We start from the raw sequence: 19,968 nt of genomic DNA, 5'->3' as shown, positions 1-19,968 counted from the left end.
TCGACACAGTGTAAAAAGTAATTCCAGGGTGACGTTCGGTACGGTGTAAAAAGTAGTTCCAGGGTGGCAAGACACTTTTTAAGACGTGTCTTGGGCCAGATCCTTATTGGTCAATGAAGACTGAGCAGATATAGGCTGGTGGAGCCGATCCTTCCTGCATGGCTGCTTCGCTCTGCCAAGTGAGGCTGTGGGCGGGAAATGAAGGTTTTAAGTTGGTAGAAATGGCTGAATTTCACAAGAGACTGTACAGGATCGTCTCTTTTAGCTGAAAAATCACACAATCACTGATGACTGTTTACTATTTGGTATGGATCAGTAACTGAGACGTTGTTCCAGAGTAAGAACAGACGAGTGGTTGTAACTGGGGAGTAAAACTTCTTGCTCTCAGTGGACACTGAGTGGATACAAGTCTCTGATGGATTGTGTTCAGCTTTACAAGGATTTTCCACACTTTCATTTCTTCTGATTTAAATCAGAGTGATGCATGTTTAACTTGTCTGGATCATTCTGACTGTACAAGATGCTGCAGCAAAGCTCTGGAAGCAACAGAAGAGCTCACATGGCTCCTGTTTGATGGTCTTCTTACTGGTTTCCAGTTCATGTGCTTTGTGGTGAGAACTTCTAGATGTTCTGCATGGACAAGCTCCTCAGTTCATTTCAGATTTCTTAAAGCTGAACTCTTTAACTTTCACTCTCAGCTCATCTGGAGGATTGTTTTTAGCTCCAACATCTGGTTCACCCACTCAGAGATATTTTCTAACTCAAACTGTCCCACTTCCACTGTGTTTAATGTGCTTCTGTTGTTTTATCTTCTTCTTTGTATTTGCTGTAAAAAATGTGAATGAAGTGAATTATAATTATTCTACATATTATGGTCCTCTTTGTCTTGTAAATAGTTTCATCATCATGGCCTGTGCTGGTCTGCAGCTCCATCCCTCCATCTGGTGTCCTGATAGAAGTCCAGCAGCTGAAGGCAGCTTCCTCTTCCTCACTGCTGTCTGACTGCATCCATCTGACTCTGATATGAAGCAGAAACTCAGAGCCAATCAGAGGAGAAGCAGCAGATGATGGAAAGGAGGATTTCAGTTGATGTTCAGATGAATGATGTGTGTTTCCTCTGCAGGTGAAGGTAGAAAGTGTGTGTGAGCTGATGTGAATCCAGCATCATGAATCAGGACAGAGAGGAGGGAGTCCCTCCCTCTAAAACCACTCAGAGGTGAGATGTCCATCTCTAACTGTCCATGACTCTTCTCCATGTCAGAGATCACAACTCACATCACCAAACATCTGGATTCACAGGAACCAGCCTGGACCTGGACATGGACCTGGACCCAGCTGTTTGTCCATGAAGAGCGACCAATCAAAACAAGGTTTAATTGATTTCCATCAAAGTCGTGGATCTGACAGACAGTAAGTAGATGTCAGTATTAAAATGTAAAAGTTGAAGCTGAACTCTCAGAATCAGGTTTTACTGTGAATCTTTGCTGCTGCATCATCTGATCTGATTCATCACATCTGAACATCCTGCATCCTCCAATAACTCTAGAAGCACAAACAGCTGCAGTTTGATCCTAAATCCAGTCACATCAGTCTGAATTCATCTGGTTCAATTCTTTCAGACTCAGCTGTGTTTCAAAGCTTCATGTTTCCAGTGTGTGAGGGAGCCTCCTCCTTACTGGTCATACTGGATGTTACATACGAGTCTGTTTCCTCTGAAGTCCACTGATCACATGGAACGTGGAGCTGACACACTTTCTTCACACAGTCTTTGCAGCTGCAGCTGTCTGTGATGCAGCAGATTAAAGTTCAGCTCCAAGGTCTTCATCAGCTGGAGAAAGTCCAGTCAGTTCAGAGATCATTAGCTGTGGAAGCTGCCACACATCTGGTGGCTCTCTTCCCTGAAAACAGCTGAGCAGCTTCCTCAGATCAGCTGTGTCACCAAAGTCTTTCAGTTTTGTCTCCTCCTGGTCCATAAGCCAACGATCAAAGCAGAGACACATCAGCTTCATCAGCTGAGATCTGCTGCAGCTTTCAGGAGAAGATGTGGACATGAAACCAGGCTGGATGAAGAAAGAAGAACATGTTGGTGTCTGAATGAGCTGCTGCTGCTTTTCTGGAACATTCTGGGACATCAGTCTGACTCTGTTGGAGCTTCTAACATCTATGACTTCTAACAGAGTGAGCTGCTTCTTAGATGAAGTCCTAACTTTCCTCCTCCATGGTTCCACCTCCAATAAGCAGCTGCAGCTCCTGGTTTCTGGATCTCTGATCAGACAACTGGCTGCAGAATCTCTGCAAGAAATCAGGAGGGAATGTTGCAGGAATTTGTCTTCTCACCTGCATCCAGAACATTTCTGGAACATTTCAAGGCTGCAGTTCATGTGTGAAAACAGCTTCATTGAACAGCATTAAAGTTCACGTCCAAAGTCAGAAATCTGTGTTTTCTATTTATTTTAGTTCAGCAGAACTTTCCATCAAAATGAGCTCCATCACTTTCCAATGATTCATTCTCTCCACATAGATCTGTTCACATCATCCTGTTAAAGTTCTTTTCTTTCTTTTTAATTCCACTGTTTACCTGCAAACATCAGATGTTCCAGTGTTGCTTGTTTCCAGTGTAGTTTGTCAACTAAAGAGCAGAATTCATCTGATCAACCAACCAGTAAAGACTTTATCAGAGAATTAGAATGAGTGTGTCAGTATGGTTCCAGACTGAACTGAGGCCTTTCAGAGGCTTTTCATCAGCAGGCTGAGCTGGATGTGGATCTCTGATCAGGCTGGAAGAACTTCTGAGTCTGTCATCAACGTCCATCTGGTCTCTTTGACAGCTCCTCTTCATCAGACATGAGCTCCTCTTCATCAAACATGAGCTCCTCTTCATCAGACATGAGCTCCTCTGAAAACATCTGTTCTGAACTTCAGCAGGTCTCTGATGGGTTTTAGGCTGAACTCTGAGATTTAATAACATTTCTGCTTTTCTGTCAGGATCCTTCAGAAGCTAAAACCTGGATCTAAACCTGAACCTGGACCTGAACCCAGCTGTGTCTCCATGAAAAGCGACCAGTCAAAAGGAGGTTTAATTGATTTCCATCAAAGTCGTGGATCTAACAGACAGTAAGTATTTGTCAGTATTAAAATGTAAAAGTTGAAGCTGAACTCTCAGAATCAGGTTTTACTTTGTGTTGTGAATCTTTTTGCTTCTACAGTTTCTGAGAATCAGGACTTTCAGATGGGCTCAGATGTTAAGACGAGTTGGATCAGATGGTTCAACCAGCAAACAGCTGCAGTTTGATCCTAAACCCAGTCAGACCAGTCTGATCCAGTTCTTTCCAAACTCAGACAGCTGGATTTCTCTAAGAACTCAGAAAGCTTCATGTTTCCAGTGTGAACGAGCTCCTCCTTACTGTTCATGCTGTGTGTTACATATGATATCCAGTCCTGACACTGTTAGGAAATAACATGCTGCTCCATGTAGAGCTTCTTTTTCTGGCTGACTTTGTCTCTTTAACAACTTTAGCTGAACGTGTTGCTGCTTCCAATAAAACCTCTGTTTCCATTTCCTAAACACAGAAAAGCTGCACTGTGGACATGGAGAAAATAATAGTTTAAACTTGATGTTGAGTTGGTTTACTTGAACATTCAGAGGCAGATTTAAGTTTTTTATTTTATTTTAGAAAACTTCCAAACCTTCCAGGAAACAGAATTCCTGCATGTTCCACATGGAAAGAAAATTCCCTAAAACTCCCTTTGACTCACAAACAAAAACTATTTCTGGTTTAAAACTCTAACAGTTCCTCTCATGGTTCTCCATCTGACATCAGTCAGTCTCATCCAAGCACACACTGGCTGTGGCTGCCTTGCTCCAGAGCACCTCAGCACAGAGCTTCATGAAGGTGTTGGTGAGAGCTTCCTAAAAGCTGAAAGCAGCTTCTCCATGTGACAGAATGTGATGTGATTCTTCCTGATTCCTCCACAGAGTGGACCAGCAGAGCTCAGAGCTTCCCAGTGGTCAGTCTGCCCAGCAGCATCAAACACAGCTGGACTCCATATTTATGGTCTGTACATGTACAACAACTACTTCTCCATCTCTTCTGTCCACATCATCTCCATGCTGACCTTTGTAGACCAGTGGATTGTCAGTGTGTCTAACATGGATCTGATGTTTGGCTCCATGATTTCAGTCTGATTGTGTCCTTCATATCGTTTCTCTTCCAGCTGCTGGAGGACAACATGATCACTTTCATGAAGAAGGAGCTGAAGAAGATCCAGAAGCTTCTGAGTCCAGATTACCCAGAATGCTCAGTGTTGGAGGGTGAGGATGAGGAGCAGAGGAAGAGCAGCAGAGAGGCGTTAGTGAAGATCACAGTGGACTTCCTGAGGAGGATGAAGCAGGAGGAGCTGGCTGAGCGTCTGCAGAGCAGTAAGAGGATTTCTCTAAAGATTGAAGCTGCTGGATAAATGACACATTTACTGATGTCTCAACACATGAACATCACATATTCACATCCTCATTCCTCAGAGGCTTCAAGTCTTTACTGACTCTTCTTATTTCTGCTTTTCTTTCAGAACTTCTGGCTGCAGTTTGTCAACGTAAACTAAAAAGTGGTCTGAAGAAGAAGTTCCAGTGTGTGTTTGAGGGGATTTCTAAAGCAGGGAACCCAACCCTTCTGAACCAGATCTACACAGAGCTCTACATCACAGAGGGAGGGACTGCAGAGGTCAATGATGAACATGAGGTCAGACAGATTGAAACAGCATCCAGGAAACCACACAGACCAGAAACAACCATAAGACAAGAAGACATCTTTAAACTCCCACCTGGAAGAGATGAACCAATCAGAACAGTGATGACAAAGGGAGTGGCTGGCATTGGGAAAACTGTCTTAACACAGAAGTTCACTCTGGACTGGGCTGAAGACAAAGCCAACCAGGACATCCAGTTGACATTTCCACTGACTTTCAGAGAGCTGAATGTGCTGAAAGAGAAAAAGTTCAGCTTGGTGGAACTTGTTCATCACTTCTTTACTGAAACCAAAGAAGCAGGAATCTGCAGCTTTGAAGAGTTCCAGGTTGTCTTCATCTTGGACGGCCTGGATGAGAGTCGACTTCCTCTGGACTTCCACAACAATGAGACCCTGACTGATGTTACAGAGTCCACCTCAGTGGATGCGCTGCTGACCAACCTCATCAGGGGGAAACTGCTTCCCTCTGCTCGCCTCTGGATAACCACACGACCTGCAGCAGCCAATCAGATCCCTCCTGAATGTGTTGGCATGGTGACAGAGGTAAGAGGGTTCACTGACCCACAGAAGGAGGAGTACTTCAGGAAGAGGTTCAGAGATGAGGAGCAGGCCAGCAGGATCATCTCCCACATGAAGACATCACGAAGCCTCCACATCATGTGCCACATCCCAGTCTTCTGCTGGATCACTGCTACAGTTCTGGAGGATGTGCTGGAAACCAGAGAGGGAGGAGAGCTGCCCAAGACCCTGACTGAGATGTACATCCACTTCCTGGTGGTCCAGACCAAAGTCAAGAAGGTCAAGTATGATGGAGGAGCTGAGACAGATCCTCACTGGAGTCCAGAGAGCAGGAAGATGATTGAGTCTCTGGGAAAACTGGCTTTTGATCAGCTGCAGAAAGGAAACCTGATCTTCTATGAATCAGACCTGACAGAGTGTGGCATCGATATCACAGCAGCCTCAGTTTACTCAGGAGTGTTCACACAGATCTTTAAAGAGGAGAGAGGACTGTACCAGGAGAAGGTGTTCAGCTTCGTCCATCTGAGTGTTCAGGAGTTTCTGGCTGCTCTTCATGTCCGTCTGACCTTCATCAAGTCTGGAATCAACCTGATGGAAGAACAACAAACACACTTCAGGTTGTTCACATATTTTATGAAGCCAGATTCAAACCTTCTCCATCAGAGAGCTGTGGACGAGGCCTTACAGAGTCCAAATGGACACCTGGACTTGTTCCTCCGCTTCCTCCTGGGTCTTTCACTGCAGACCAATCAGAGTCTCCTACGAGGCCTGATGACACAGACAGGAAGTAGCTCACAGACCAATCAGGAAACAGTCCAGTACATCAAGAAGAAGATGAGTGAGAATGTGTCTGCAGAGAGAAGCATCAATCTGTTCCACTGTCTGAATGAACTGAATGATCGTTCTTTAGAGGAGGAGATCCATCAGTTCCTGAGATCAGGACGTCTCTCCACAGATAAACTGTCTCCTGCTCAGTGGTCAGCTCTGGTCTTCATCTTACTGTCATCAGAAGAAGATCTGGAGGTGTTTGACCTGCAGAAATACTCTCCTTCAGAGGAGGTTCTTCTGAGGCTGCTGCCAGTGGTCAAAGCCTCCAGCAAAGCTCTGTAAGTACATATATAGCAGGATGTGGAGAAATATACTGCTGCTGGTTTATAGGACAGAATGTGACAGAGAACTACTTGTCTTACTTTTGCTGCTCCAATTTGCTTCAGCGCAGGTTTGATCCTGAGATTTGAGATGAACACAGGAGAAAACTCAGCATCATAGAAATATGAAGACATCATAAAGAAATGGGTGTAGACGTTGAGATATTCTTAAAGGAGACTGTGTTGTTTCATTTTCACTGATCTTCATCTTCCTGAGAGATGTGTCATCAGAAGGAAATGCTGATGGAGCTTAAAAAGAAGACTGATTACTCTAAAGTTTGTTCCTGCAGACATTTAAACATTTGGAACTGTTGTTATTCGTTTTTATTTACTGTGAGATCTGATTGGGTTCTACAATGTTGGGTTCTTTTATTACATAATGAAATAGAGATTTGAACAGTTTAAAAAGTTGCAGGACTTCTGAATCAGATCTTCCAAGATCTCTTGAATTTACATCTGAAAATGTGGACATTGAACTGATTGCAGTTTGTGGTTTTCAGCATTTCAGTGGACAAGAACAGCTTCAAGATACATGACGATTAAAATTCAGTAACTGGGAGAAAACAGACTATTGTAATAATCAGATCTCACACATCTATATGTACTTCTGATATGTGATATTATGAAAAACCCTGCTCTACATTTTCCATCCATTAATTTATTTCTAGCAGATTACATACCTACTTGATGATGTAATACTCAAACTTCCAGATATTTTTAGAACATCTGGTGTTTGTTGAACATGGCAGCACCTACAGTCTTAGCATTAGCTGTGCTAATGTAAAAGCTAATAATCCTGCAAAACAAACTCCCTGTAAATGCTTCATTTGTTTATACTCTGTCTTCACACTGCTGCATGTCATTGTCTTTTTCTCTTCTGTTCCTCTCATGTTGTGACAGCATCACTTCCATCTTTTCATAGAACACATAGAGCAAAGTTATAAAAAACCAAAAGAAATCAGATGTGTGTGTCTACATGCACTAAGATATCAGAGTATTAGGGATGAATGGAGGTGTGTTAATGTGATTTCTTATAACCAGATAATCTGATAAAGGATATCAGATTATGCTGTCTACATGGAATCAGATCATGATCAGATTGTTGGTGTGCATGTAAACAGGCTCATTGATGGTGTGACATAGTTCCTTCATCACAAAGCTCATGATGTGCTGATAAATGCTAAATTCTATTCCTCACTGATCTGATCTGAAGTCAGTCCCACCATCACCCTGATAGATTAGTTCTTGAGGTACATGATGTACTTTGTTGTATGAATCAAATGTTAAGATAGTCACTGATTCTCTGGACATTTTCAGCCACCATGCTGAATCCTTGTTCACTCATGATGTCTTTCAACATTAAAATCCACCACATGGACACGATAACAAGGTTAGAAACCTGATTTTCTCTACAGGTGGTCCTTCAGTCTGCATCCACCATGAGGGCTGATTATTTTGTCACATATATTATTTGTGTTTTTCTGTAACTTTCTCTCCAGGCTGAGTGTGTGTGGTCTCTCAGAGAGAAGCTGTGGACCTCTGTCCTCAGTCCTCAGCTCCCAGTCCTCCAGTCTGACAGAACTGGACCTGAGTAACAACGACCTGCAGGACTCAGGACTGAAGAAGCTGTGTGGTGGACTGAAGAGTCCAAACTGCAAACTGGAAACTCTCAGGTCAGGATTCATCAAACTGAGAGTTTAAAAGTTTTTATTCATGAGTAACAAACTTGTGGAAGCTGTTTGTATGAATATCAGATGTTTGTGTGTCTCTGATTTAGGTCTCTTACACCACAACTTTTTTCTTCATAGTCCATGTGTGTACAGGTTGCTGCTAAACTAGTAGAACATGCAACAGTCATATGACAGTAAAAGCTGTCATGTGCTTAGGCTGAAACACTAAATCGGTCCTCCTCATGTTAAATGTTAGTTAGAATTCAGCTTGTAGCTGAGCACTGCGTGTCCCTACAGTTTTTCATTAAAAGACATTATGCACCAACACATTCGTCTCAAATTTAAGAAACACATACATTTAGAAAAAAAGACATTTCAAACTGTTTTTCTATTATTTTTTCATTATTTATTATTTCTGCATTTTTGAACAGTTTAATTCGCCTGTTGCCATGTTTTTTAGCAAAAATGTCTACAAAACTATTACTCTTTTTGCTCTTTTTGATTCAATACTCAAGACTCCCAAGCTGCTGAGGCGCTCATTGCTTATGGTGTTTCTTAAGTGAGTTTTGATTAATTTGAGCACAGAAAAACTGCGCTCACACAATGCAGGGCTGACAGGTAATGCAAACACCTCACTATATGGCTCAAATAAAACTGTCAGCTCCATCAAACACGTTGGTATTTCCAAGCCACTGCTTTTCTTCCTCTCCAGAATTGGTTTAAGCTGAGGTAACTCATGTTCTAGATCCTCAGTGTTGCAGTTTTATAGTGAAGCAAACACAGAGATGTATTTTTCTCACAAAATGTGGGACTGCATGGATTCAAGGCTTGTTTGCCTTCCATTATAACACAGTTCTCATGAGAAAATCTCTTTATCTCAGAGAGAAGCACATCAATGACTGGAATGAATGAACCTTTATGAAATGACTCTTTATGTGTTGCCCTGTTTTTGTACAGTTGGAGTAGAAATGTAAAATCCTTGAAGACTAGAGCTGGTGTGACCTGGCAGCCTTGAGGTGCAGCACCTATGTTTCATTGCTCTGCAAGGGTCACCGTTTTCTTCTAAATCTCTTCAAAGGGAGGTTCCTCTCTAACACTGCTCAATGTGTCAACAAGTGAATCAACAAGAGTAACAGCTGTGTCCAGATTCAGTTGAGGAGATTGTAGAACATCTGAAAGAAATTTTAAGCTTGCCCTACCAGGTGGTTTTTGTAATCCAGGCCAAACTTTTGCAGTACTTGTTTTATTTTTTGTGCAATTGCTGCTGCATCAAGACGCTCAGCAGCTTCAAATGTTAGGAAACGTTCACATACCTTTCCTTTGTAATATTACGTAATTACAGAGGACATCTGTTCCTTCTTGCTTATGTCTTTAGTTTCATCAACTAAAATACTGAAAGCATCAGTTTGGGAAACCTCACTTCTTATTGAGATGCGACTCATTTCTGCCAAGCAGTCGATTATTTCATTCTGAATTCCATGACCAAGGTAGGTCGCATTTCGTGGGCCTGTCATTTTCCTTTTCACATGATTATCGTGTTTGGCTAAAAGTTCCATAATGGACAGGAAATTACCTTTGTTCTCACCTTCTGTTTGATTGTGGCCTTGCTGTGCATCATTTAGTGTTGCTGTAAGAAGAATGACTGAAATGCCAACAACATAGCAGTAGGCAAAGTCTTTGGCCTGAGAATATTCAGCCAGTTGTGTAAGAATACCACTGTTTATTAAAACTCAGTCTTCTGTCTTCCTGAAGAGTCCTGGGGAAAACCTTCAGTTGTGTCATAATGTAGGACAGATGATGGACCCAAGGAGCAGACAAAGAAGTACCTAAATGCAACAAAAAATAAAGTGTATTTTAACCCTGCTGGCAGGTACGATGGAACAAAAGAGTGGAGATCTTCACTGCGCGGTAAATTCTGCCTGGAAGGAGAGTCAGAATTTATGAAAGTAGTGCACAAGTCACTAGAGTTGGAATCTGGAAATAACGAACCAGTCCTACTTAGTTTTTGCAGGATCCAGGGCTCAGGAGCACTGGCAGGTAAAAATCCAATAGTCTCTGTACTGGGTATGGTGGTAGGAAGGGCAGCAGAAAGGCAGGTGGAATCTGGGGGATACTGCTGAAGATCAGGCAGGCAAGGTAGACAAAGGGCAGGCAGAAGCTTTCCTGGAGCAGTCTCAGGCTGAGTAGAGCAGACGATCTGACAATGAACTGCTGCAGCTTGATATAACCAGCCACTTGATTAGCAGATAAAAGACAGGTGTGGTAGAGAGAGGATCCAAACAGGCCCCCACACCTCCTGCAGCTGAAAAGCAATTAATCTGAATAGACTCTGTTCCAAACAATTACCAGTCCAACCAACCACCCGATGACAAGTTGTGGCTGTTTTGGTCCCTCTGCGCTTGACTGAGAAAGATCTAGAATACAATAAAAAATAATTTAACTGGATTTTAAAATAATAAAAGAACAACAATATTAATAGAAATAGTGACAAACTAAGTGTCCTTCCTTGTAAGTACATTGTAATAATTGCCTTTCAAATTTTCTTCAACTACTGATCAAGGTGAATCATAAAGGTTTTATATAATCACATGAAACGTCTTCACCCAGTCTAGACATGTTTTAACCACAGATTTATTAAGATGATTTAACCTGTAGCCATCCATTCCTCATATTGTGGAAAGATAAATTCACCTGTTGTTCCAGGTGCAGGTGGAGTGGCTGGCCTAGCTCTAGCTCAGTGCTCTTTGTAGCTGATCTTGCTCCCTGAAGCTCACTGCAATGCAAATAATCTGTTTCCTGTTCATGTTTGGTCCTTGTAGAGATGTGGCCATGTTCTGAGTCTGAGTCTCGGTCATGCTGTCTTGCTGCCCCTCCCTCAGCTGCATGGTCATCCTCCTCCTCACTGCTGTTGGGAAGCTGTAACTGCAGTTCCTCTGCTGTCCACTGACTCTGTTCTGAGCTTACTTTCTTGGACTTTCTTAGAAAATATGATGAAATGTGTGGTACGACGGACTTTCTCTTCATTGTCTGCAAATGGACTTGGAAGCACACTTCACTGACAGCAGTCAGCTTTCACACTGACTAACGCTGCTCACAGACGATGCTAACTTCTGTTAACATCACTCTCAGCTGTTTGAAAACCATCCTGGAAAGCCATGAAAACATTAAGGCAGGTATTCTGACAGTTTGGCATAAAACTGCAAATGACCCATCAGTTCATCTCCACTGACTGAGCAGAGATCACGTCGGCAACTCGACATACAGTCGACTGTGAAGCCACTAGCAGTTAGTTTATGTTTTACATTTCATATTAATTTCACACTGCTCAAATGCAACTCTTGTATGACTAAATCTAGAGGGAAAATTAACTTAAAAACCAAGATAAAGTGTATGAAACTGTACTTACAATGCATTTTTTTCCTGCTAATCTGAGTGAAGTTGTAATATGGTTTAAACCGTGTTGTAGCATGGACTTATTAGCATCCAGCACCTTCTCCCAAAATACCGTGAGATTGAACGTGTAATGTTAAACTTGGAAATGACTTTAGCTAAATTAAACATCAAGTATCATTGTAACCTGTCCATCAGAACAGCAAACCTCTTTGTAAACTGTGTTCTTTCCGTGTATTCCACCTATCATAACAGCGTTCATATCTATGTCGTGTTGGTAAAGTCTAAACCGACAGACGGTGCTAAGCTGTTTAGTCGCACTGCTCCTCCATCTGCTCCTCTGTCTCTTCCTCCGCCTGGACTGACGGTCACCAGGCTGCGTTCGCGTCTGACCCCAGAGCATGTTAACATCTTTCTCAACAAAAATCAGTAGACTGATGCTGAAGTTATATGTGCGTTATTGGTTATTTTCTATTAAACTTTGTTGATGAGCCTATTACATTGTTTGGTACGCTGAGCTCTCTCTCACCCTCTTTCTTAACTCTCTCAACAATTATTTTGGCTAAAAAGAGGGTCAGTTGGGTTTATGAGAACCGGCTACTGGCTGTGGGCTCTGCTGCTTAAGAGCTCATATTTTCAAGTGTAACTATTAAATGAATCCCGTTTAACTGCCACAAGAGTTGTTCATCTTGTAATAAAGATCTCAATGAGGAAACGTACTGTTTTTTTCAACTTTCACTGCATTTTAATGTACCCCATAAATACTGAATTTTAATCTAAATTTTAATGATTAATCATTAATCGATCGATATGTATATATATATATATATATATATATATATACATATCTTTAACTTTCTGCGTGAAATAACTCAGAGTTATGAAGATACTCCTTTTCAGTCAGAGGAGGTGATTTCTGATTCGGCTGGGCGATATGTCATAGTCCGTGGTCACATTTTCTATACGCCAGTCATTATGCCCCGAACATTAATAAAAGTCTGATGTTTCCTCTAAGACAAGATAACACTACACCATCTCTTTATTCGTTTCCATTTAAAATGGCCAAAACCACATTTAAGTACCTCGGAGTGGAGGTTACACGTACTCTATCATCACTGTTTACTAAAAATTTTACTGTTTTACTGGAAAAATGCAAACAAGATTTGGACAGATGGAAAGATCTCCCTCTATCAGTTGCAGGTAGGGTCAATATAATTAAAATGGTTGTGCTGCCAAAATTTACATATCTCTTTCAAAATATACCAATTTTTATAGGAAAATCTTTCTTTAAATCACTTGACATACTTCTAGCCACATTTATCTGGAAGGGTGGTTCACACAAGATCAAGAGAGCTGCTCTTCAGAGACCCAAAAAGAGAGCTGGGCTGGCACTTCCGAATTTCCTTTATTACTACTGGGCCTACGATATACAAAAAATCCTTCAGTGGGTTTATTCTGACACCACAAACCATCCGGAAGTGTGGGTGTCAGTTGAATACGCTACAAGCCACTTACACCTTGGCTCATTGGTAAGTGCGAGCCCAGTTCTATCGACCACACAGTCATTAAACCCAATTGTCTGTCAGACAATTAAAGTCTGGGCACAATTTAGGTCACACTTTAATTTGAGGACACTCTCTGTATATGCCCCTATCTGGAGAAATCATAACTTTCCTCCAGCCTCTTTGGATGCCACTTTCTCAACGTGGCACATGAAAGGTATTAAACTCATATCAAATCTGTTTGCTGAAAGCCAGTTTGTCTCATTTTCCAAATTGAGGGAAACATTTGAATTACCAAAGTCTGACTTTTTCAGATATCTACAAATCAAGAACTTTGTTCAGAAAAGCTTCCCCTCCTTTCCAAATTTGCCCAATGATAACATACTGGACAACATTCTCTCATTGTCACCTTCGAGCACTTAATTAGTGACATCAGCCCCTCCTCACTTGCGGAAATTAAGATCCGATGGGAAACTGACTTAGGTCAGGCAATAACTGATGAAAACTGGGAGGCTTCTCTTAGACGTATACATTCTTCCTCGATTTGTGTACGTCATGGTCTGATACAGCTGAAAGTAGTTTTAAGATCTCACCTTACCAATGCAAGACTAGCAGACATGTATCCTAACGTTGACCCCTCTTGCCCCCGCTGTACAGGCCAACCGGCAGATCATATGCACATGTTTTGATCCTGTCCTGCGCTCTCCACTTTCTGGTCAGAAATCTTTAATGCATACACCAAGATATTTGGGAAAACAATTCGCCCCGATCCTTTGAGCGCTATATTTAGTATCACTCCATCCACCTGTCCTGTGTCGAGCAAAGCTCAAGATGTTATTGCTTTTACGTCTCTTATTGCGAGGAGAGTTATCTTACTCAAATGGAAGCAACAATCTTCACCTAGCTTCACCAGATGGATAAGAGACATTATGTAATTCCTGAAATTGGAAAAAATAAGGTATTCTCTAAAAGGAACCACTTAACAGTTCTCAGAAACCTGGGGTCCCTTCGTGAACTATTTTGGGGGATTACAAACACCTCTTGATGAGGAGGATTAATTTTTTTTTTTTAACTTATTTATTTATTTATTATTATTATTATTATTATTATTATTATTATTATTATTATTATTATTATTATTTCTCTCCTTTAAGTTTTACCTTGTCTGTTTCCTGATTTCCTTTGTTATTATTGTTGATTTTATTTCATACTGTAAAGTATACTGACGTTATGAATGCATATACTTGGAAATGATGTGAGGGTGGGTGGGTCGGGGGGACTACATGTGACCAGATTATATGTGGTTATGTTTGCTTTGCTGGTCAAATGTGCATGTACATTTACATTGCTGTCGTTTATAAAAGCAAACAAAAAAAAAAAAAAAAGAAAGTTTTGACTAAACCCGCTGTCGTTTTACAAAAACTAGCTACCCGAAGCCGACCTGAATATTTACAAGCATCCACACACAGAAGTTTGAGTTATACTTGACATAATTCACCTGCTGTCTTTCAACCACTTAGAGAAATGGATTTTCATCCTGGCACTGCACAATTCAAGAGTATAATAAAGTTAAAAGCAGTTCCCATTACTGTGAGAAGAATGATCCAACAAACCAGGGAGCATTCTGATATTCCAGTAGAACTGAAGCCGCTCTGGATCAGCGGCGACACTTGAACAGTTTGACTTCAATAACAGATTCATTGGAAACGGCTTAACAGCCACTATTACCCTTTCCACTTAAAAAGAAAGGACATTCTTAAGGACGATGATACAGAAACATCAGGAAAAGAAGGAAAAGATATTTGTCTCATCCACTTCTACCTACAACTAAAGAAGTGTCTTTTAAAATACTAAATGGAATATTCCCATCACACAACTTCCTACATGAGAAATTTAACTTGGAGAACAACTCATGTGGATTCTTTGAGACAGAAATGGAAACAACAGAACTTATTTTTCTACTGCAAACAAGCGTATGAATCTCGGACGTCTTTCAAAGTGGCTTCACTCAGAAAATATCCCAGCGCCCCTCTGAATATGTGCTGAGTCACTGCTGGAACATTAAAGGAGAAGAAGTTGGAATTTCTTGGGAATAACTTGATCTGCTGGCCAAACATTTTATTCATAGATGTAAATCTGCCAGAACTAAACCCACTTTAATGGTTGAAGAATGAAGTGAAAATCTTCTCAGAATGTCTTTGTAGAAAATGAAAAGAAGCCAAAGACTTCTTTCCTGGATGGACTTGTTCATGTTACTAGGCTGAGACCCACCTGCTGTTTGTTCTTAATCCCCTTTCTGTTCTCCTTTATGTTATTCCTCTGAGTTCAAGAGCCGCCTTAACACATAGAACACGGATAACATGGATATAGTGGCTTTTCCCACATGTTTGTAGACATGTTGTAAAGCAATAAAGCTTTATTAAAAGCAGCTTGTTTTCTGGTTCCAGACAGTAAAGCATGTTGGAAAGAAGGTGAGAACGATGTTCTGTGCAGAGCAACTCATGAAATGAACATAGAAGGAAGAACATCGTTACTTAGTTTGAACCAAAGAAAAAAATGATGCACTTTTGTCAATCTTTATATTTTAGGAGGAAAATTCCACATTCATAAAAGTACATTTCACAATCCAACAGCAGCATTTAAGCTGTTTCTGATTGAAGCTGATTTTTACTTTAAGTCTCTAAAACTGATTCTAATCAGAAATGCAGATCAATAATTAATATTCATTCACAGCTTTTCAGCCAATAAACTCTCACAAATACTATTATTATATAGAATATTATGAAGTCTGTCACGCCAGTTTTTCTTTCATTTCTATTTCTATTTGTTTACTTTCTATACTTTATTTTATTTTCTACTTTATTTTTCCTCTTCATTCCGTTTCCTTCTTCATGTGCATCTTGTACAAACTGGACTGGATTTACTTTCACTGTCTGTTTATTGTTTGTCAGGTTTGAATAAAGCATAAAAACAGTGAAGACACAAAGCCAATAATGTGAGACAGGTCCAGTTTCTCTGAACATCTGATGACGTTCAGCTTTAGTTTCACAGCAGTTCTCTCAGAGTTTCTGTCATACGTGTTGTTTTCTGCAGCCTGTCAGGATGTCTGATCACAGAGGAAGGCTGTGCTTCTCTGGCCTCAGCTCTGACCTCCAACCCCTCCCATCTGAGAGAGCTGGACCTGAGATACAACCATCCAGGAGACTCAGGAGTGAAGCTGCTGATGGCTGCACTGAAGGATCCACACAGACTCAGGTATGGAGAGGCTGCTGCAGCCACACAATGTCTGATAGAGGAGGAAGATCTGCAGACATTTTCTCTGTCCTTCACTCAGTCCTGCTTCATGCTGGATATGAGTGTTATATGAACCATCACACATGTAGGAGCCTTTTTCCTTTGCTCACAGCAGATATGTGAGTAGGAGAGTCTCCAAGGAGAACATCTGCAGGAACAACAGTGATAACTGTCTGTTGCTCAGAGTTTCTTCAGTCTGGAAACATCTCTGCAGGTTAAAGGGACATTCTGTCATAGAAACATCTTTTCTGTCCTCTGACCCTGGATCAGACACAGAGATGCTCCAGGAAATGTTAGCTTAGCTTAGCACAGATATTTATAAAAGCGTGTGAACAGTCATGTTCTTGTAAAGTTCTCTTTAGAAATCAGTCCATGTGGAAATGTGCACGTGTTGATCAGACCTGTATTCCTACCTCTGTATAGATACATTTAAACACATGATGGATGAAAAGCTTCCCATGAATGATGATGCTCAGTGATTCTCCCACTTACTGGAGGCTCCTGATGCTGAATCACAGCAACAGACCCACAACATGAATTTAGATGAGACACGTATAGAGCAGGAAGTATTCTGGTCCCTGAAGACTCGTTCCCTCTAGATTCTTTTATTCATGTCGTCTTCTGTTGGTGCCGGTGCTCCGTGCAACGTCACACATGAGTGTCGTTGCAGTTTTTATCAGTTTCCTTCAATTAGCTGCACACAGCTGATCACAATGATGGAGACAGTCAGTGGAGCCCCTCCCCCTGATCTGATCTGAAAAGAGGAGTTAGACAGGAAAACACAAGTTCTTTACTTCTTCATGCTCCTGAAGTCTGGCTTAGTGTTTGATGATCTGGACTCATAATGAGGACATGAATGAAAATGACTGAGAGAGTCACTGGATTTCTGTCCAGACTTTGTCACTTTACACTCAATATTCACTCAGCAGTCACATGACTTAAATGTAGGTTGTTTTACCAGAAAATGCAGCGTCATGCTAAAGATTTCAGACCTGCCGGTGGACTGGATTCCTGTGGGACTGGATCAGGAGTCTTCCTGTATCAGTGCTGCTGATCAGTGGTGTAAATAGATTATAAGGACCTACTGGAGCCACTAGGAGGCGGAGTAGAGCCCTACTGTCCCGTAGGAATGGACTGATAACCACTGATAATGCTGCTTCAGTCATGTGATAACGGCTGGATCGGGTGCTGGAAGAGGTGATGGAGATGGCAGTGTGTGTGTGTGTGTGTGTGTGTTGTGATGAAGATGATGATGTTACATCAGGTTTCCTGGTTAACGTGAAAGGACTCAGTATGTTCACAGCTGATGTTGAGGAAAGATGAGGCAGACTTTCCTGAATCCTGTCACATCCTGTATTTCAGCAGCTGCAGCTCCATGTCTGACCACCAGAGGCAGTCTAACCTCTCCTCTTCACTCAGGACTTTAGAGCTTTGATGATCCCATGCTGCTGATTCAGTAATTACTAATTCAATCATCCATCAGATGATCAATCAGCTTCAATAACAGTGTAGATGTTGGAGTCAGTAGAAGCTGGTGATGTGGCTGCACTTCAAACTGGAAATGAATCAGCAGACTGGATCAGATGTGGAAGAAGTGTGGTGAGTTGATGCTGCTGATCCCTCTGATTTGTTCCTGCTTTAGAAAGAAATGTGTTTGTGTCCACACAGCAGCAGGATCTGCAGGAATAATGTGAGGGAACAAATCCTCAGTGTGATGATGAAGCAGCTGTTAGTGGTCAGTAGAAAACAAGCCGTCACAGCTCCAAACACACACATCATGGCCTCAAACAGAGTCTCTGACAGTCATTTAGCTTCATGTGCAGGAAAAGAAGCCACTTTAACATTTCCCAGCTGAGTCACAACAAAGAATCTGAGCCAATCTGCTCTGCAGAGGAGATTATTGTCAGAAGCTGATCAATAAGACTTCAGGGCAGAGAGAAGATGCAGCTCTTGGTTAGATCAGGAGTTTCTGCAGAGTTCTTCATCTGTGAAGAGATGAAAAGGAGAAGATGGTTGAAAGAAGAAACTGGGACTTCCACAAAGCAGTTTTCTTGGTGTGGGTGTGGACCAATCAGCTTCCTTATTCTGCTCCTTCTAGTCTGGAGATGCTCCAATCAGGTGGACGTGTCCAGATGTTGGACTGTTCCTTTCTCAGTGTAGAACAAAGTGTGTATGAGAGCCATGTAATGTCCATGTTAGCATGCTCTGACCCCCTCCTCCTTTCAGGGTGGAGCCTGCTGGAGAACCATGGTTGAGACCAGGAGGTCTGAGGAAGTGTAAGTGTGTTTTTCATTGAATTCATCACATTCAACCATCTTCACACTGTCCCATCACTCATTCATCAGTCAGCATCAAAGTGTCAATAGATCAATAACTGCAGCTGGATTGTGTTTGTTCTCTCCATCAGATTCCTGTCCACTCACCATCCACATGAACACAGTGAGCAGAAACCTCAAACTGTCTGACAACAACAGGAAGGTGACATATGTGGAGGAGCTTCAGTCATATCCTGATCATCCAGACAGATTTAACTGTCCTCAGCTGCTGTGTGAAAATGTTCTGACTGGTCGCTGCTACTGGGAGGTCGAGTGGAGAGGAGTCGTTTATATATCAGTGAGTTACAGAGAAATCAGCAGGAGAGGAGGCACCAGAGAATGTTGGTTTGGATGGAATGATCAGTCCTGGAGTCTGAGATGCTCTGATGATAAAGGTTACTCTGTCTGGCACAATAACAGAGAAAAACGCATCTCCTCGTCCTCCTCCTCCTCCTCCTCCTCCTCCTCCTCCTCTGTCTCTAACAGAGTAGCAGTGTATGTGGACTGTCCTGCTGGCTCTCTGTCCTTCTACAGAGTCTCCTCTGACTCACTGATCCACCTCCACACCTTCATCACCACATTCACTCATGCTCTCTATGCTGGATTTGGGTTCAGGTCCTGGTCTGGTTCCTGGCCTGGTTCCTGGTTCTCTCTGTGTTGAGTGTGAAGAGTGTGATGGTAGCAGAGAAACTCTGACTGGTGAACAGATAGTTCAGTCTGTACATGTCTGTCTCTTTCACTCAGAAACATCTTTTCAGATTCATGGATTCAATCAGTTTGTGTGTGAAACTCTTCTAAATGGTTCCTTGGAAACTTCTTCCTCTTCCAGTCCTTTAAAGATGGAAGCTGTGCTTCTTCCAGGATCCACATGTTGTTTCCAGTCAAAGCTTCACACTGAATATCAGGATGTTGTGTTCACTTCATGTCAGCTGCAGTTAGTTCCACTTCATGATGCTGGAAATGAAAATCCTCCCAGTGTTTCCCTCTTAGTTTGTTTGCTTCATTCTGTCTTTATTTGGACTTTCTCACATTTTCACATGTTGAATTAAAGATTCATTTTCACATCACAAATTTCATGTTTTGCTTCATTTTTCACCACAAATGTTTGACTTTCTACTTAAAATGTAGAATTTAAAGAATTTTCATTCAAACTTTCACGTATAAATTTTATCTTTATTTTCATTCAGATTATTTTAGACTTTTTGTGAAAATATTTGATGTTTAATGAAAAATAAATATGATGTAATTTCTCTTTTATTTCAATTCATGTGGTTTTGATATTTTATCTCAAATTTCTTTTTTGTTTTAATCCAGTAACTCATTGGAATATTTAGATTTTTTAATGTTTTCCATCATGTTTAATTCTTTGTTTTGTTTAATAAACATTT

The 19,968-nt window shown here is 41.4% G+C and overlaps 1 protein-coding gene across 1 annotated transcript in view; it reads left to right on the top strand.

Annotated features, from left to right (window-relative positions):
* LOC121653834 (NACHT, LRR and PYD domains-containing protein 4C-like) overlaps positions 1-19,375 on the top strand; it is a 101,171-nt gene extending 81,796 nt beyond the window's left edge. Inside the window, exons 4-12 of the mRNA XM_042007505.1 lie at positions 1,305-1,410; positions 2,986-3,114; positions 3,977-4,055; positions 4,216-4,420; positions 4,567-6,367; positions 7,909-8,082; positions 16,065-16,226; positions 18,492-18,541; positions 18,673-19,375. Of these exons, the coding sequence (XP_041863439.1) occupies positions 1,305-1,410; positions 2,986-3,114; positions 3,977-4,055; positions 4,216-4,420; positions 4,567-6,367; positions 7,909-8,082; positions 16,065-16,226; positions 18,492-18,541; positions 18,673-19,241 (3,275 nt within the window). The 3' untranslated portion in view covers positions 19,242-19,375. The remainder of the gene's footprint in view (positions 1-1,304; positions 1,411-2,985; positions 3,115-3,976; positions 4,056-4,215; positions 4,421-4,566; positions 6,368-7,908; positions 8,083-16,064; positions 16,227-18,491; positions 18,542-18,672) is intronic.
* The last annotated feature ends 593 nt before the right edge of the window (positions 19,376-19,968 follow it).

This window comes from Melanotaenia boesemani, chromosome 2 (genome assembly GCF_017639745.1).
Source record: "Melanotaenia boesemani isolate fMelBoe1 chromosome 2, fMelBoe1.pri, whole genome shotgun sequence".
Taxonomy (NCBI): Eukaryota; Metazoa; Chordata; class Actinopteri; order Atheriniformes; family Melanotaeniidae; genus Melanotaenia; species Melanotaenia boesemani.
Note: the sequence above shows the minus strand (reverse complement) of the source record. Positions and strands in the feature narration are given on the sequence as shown.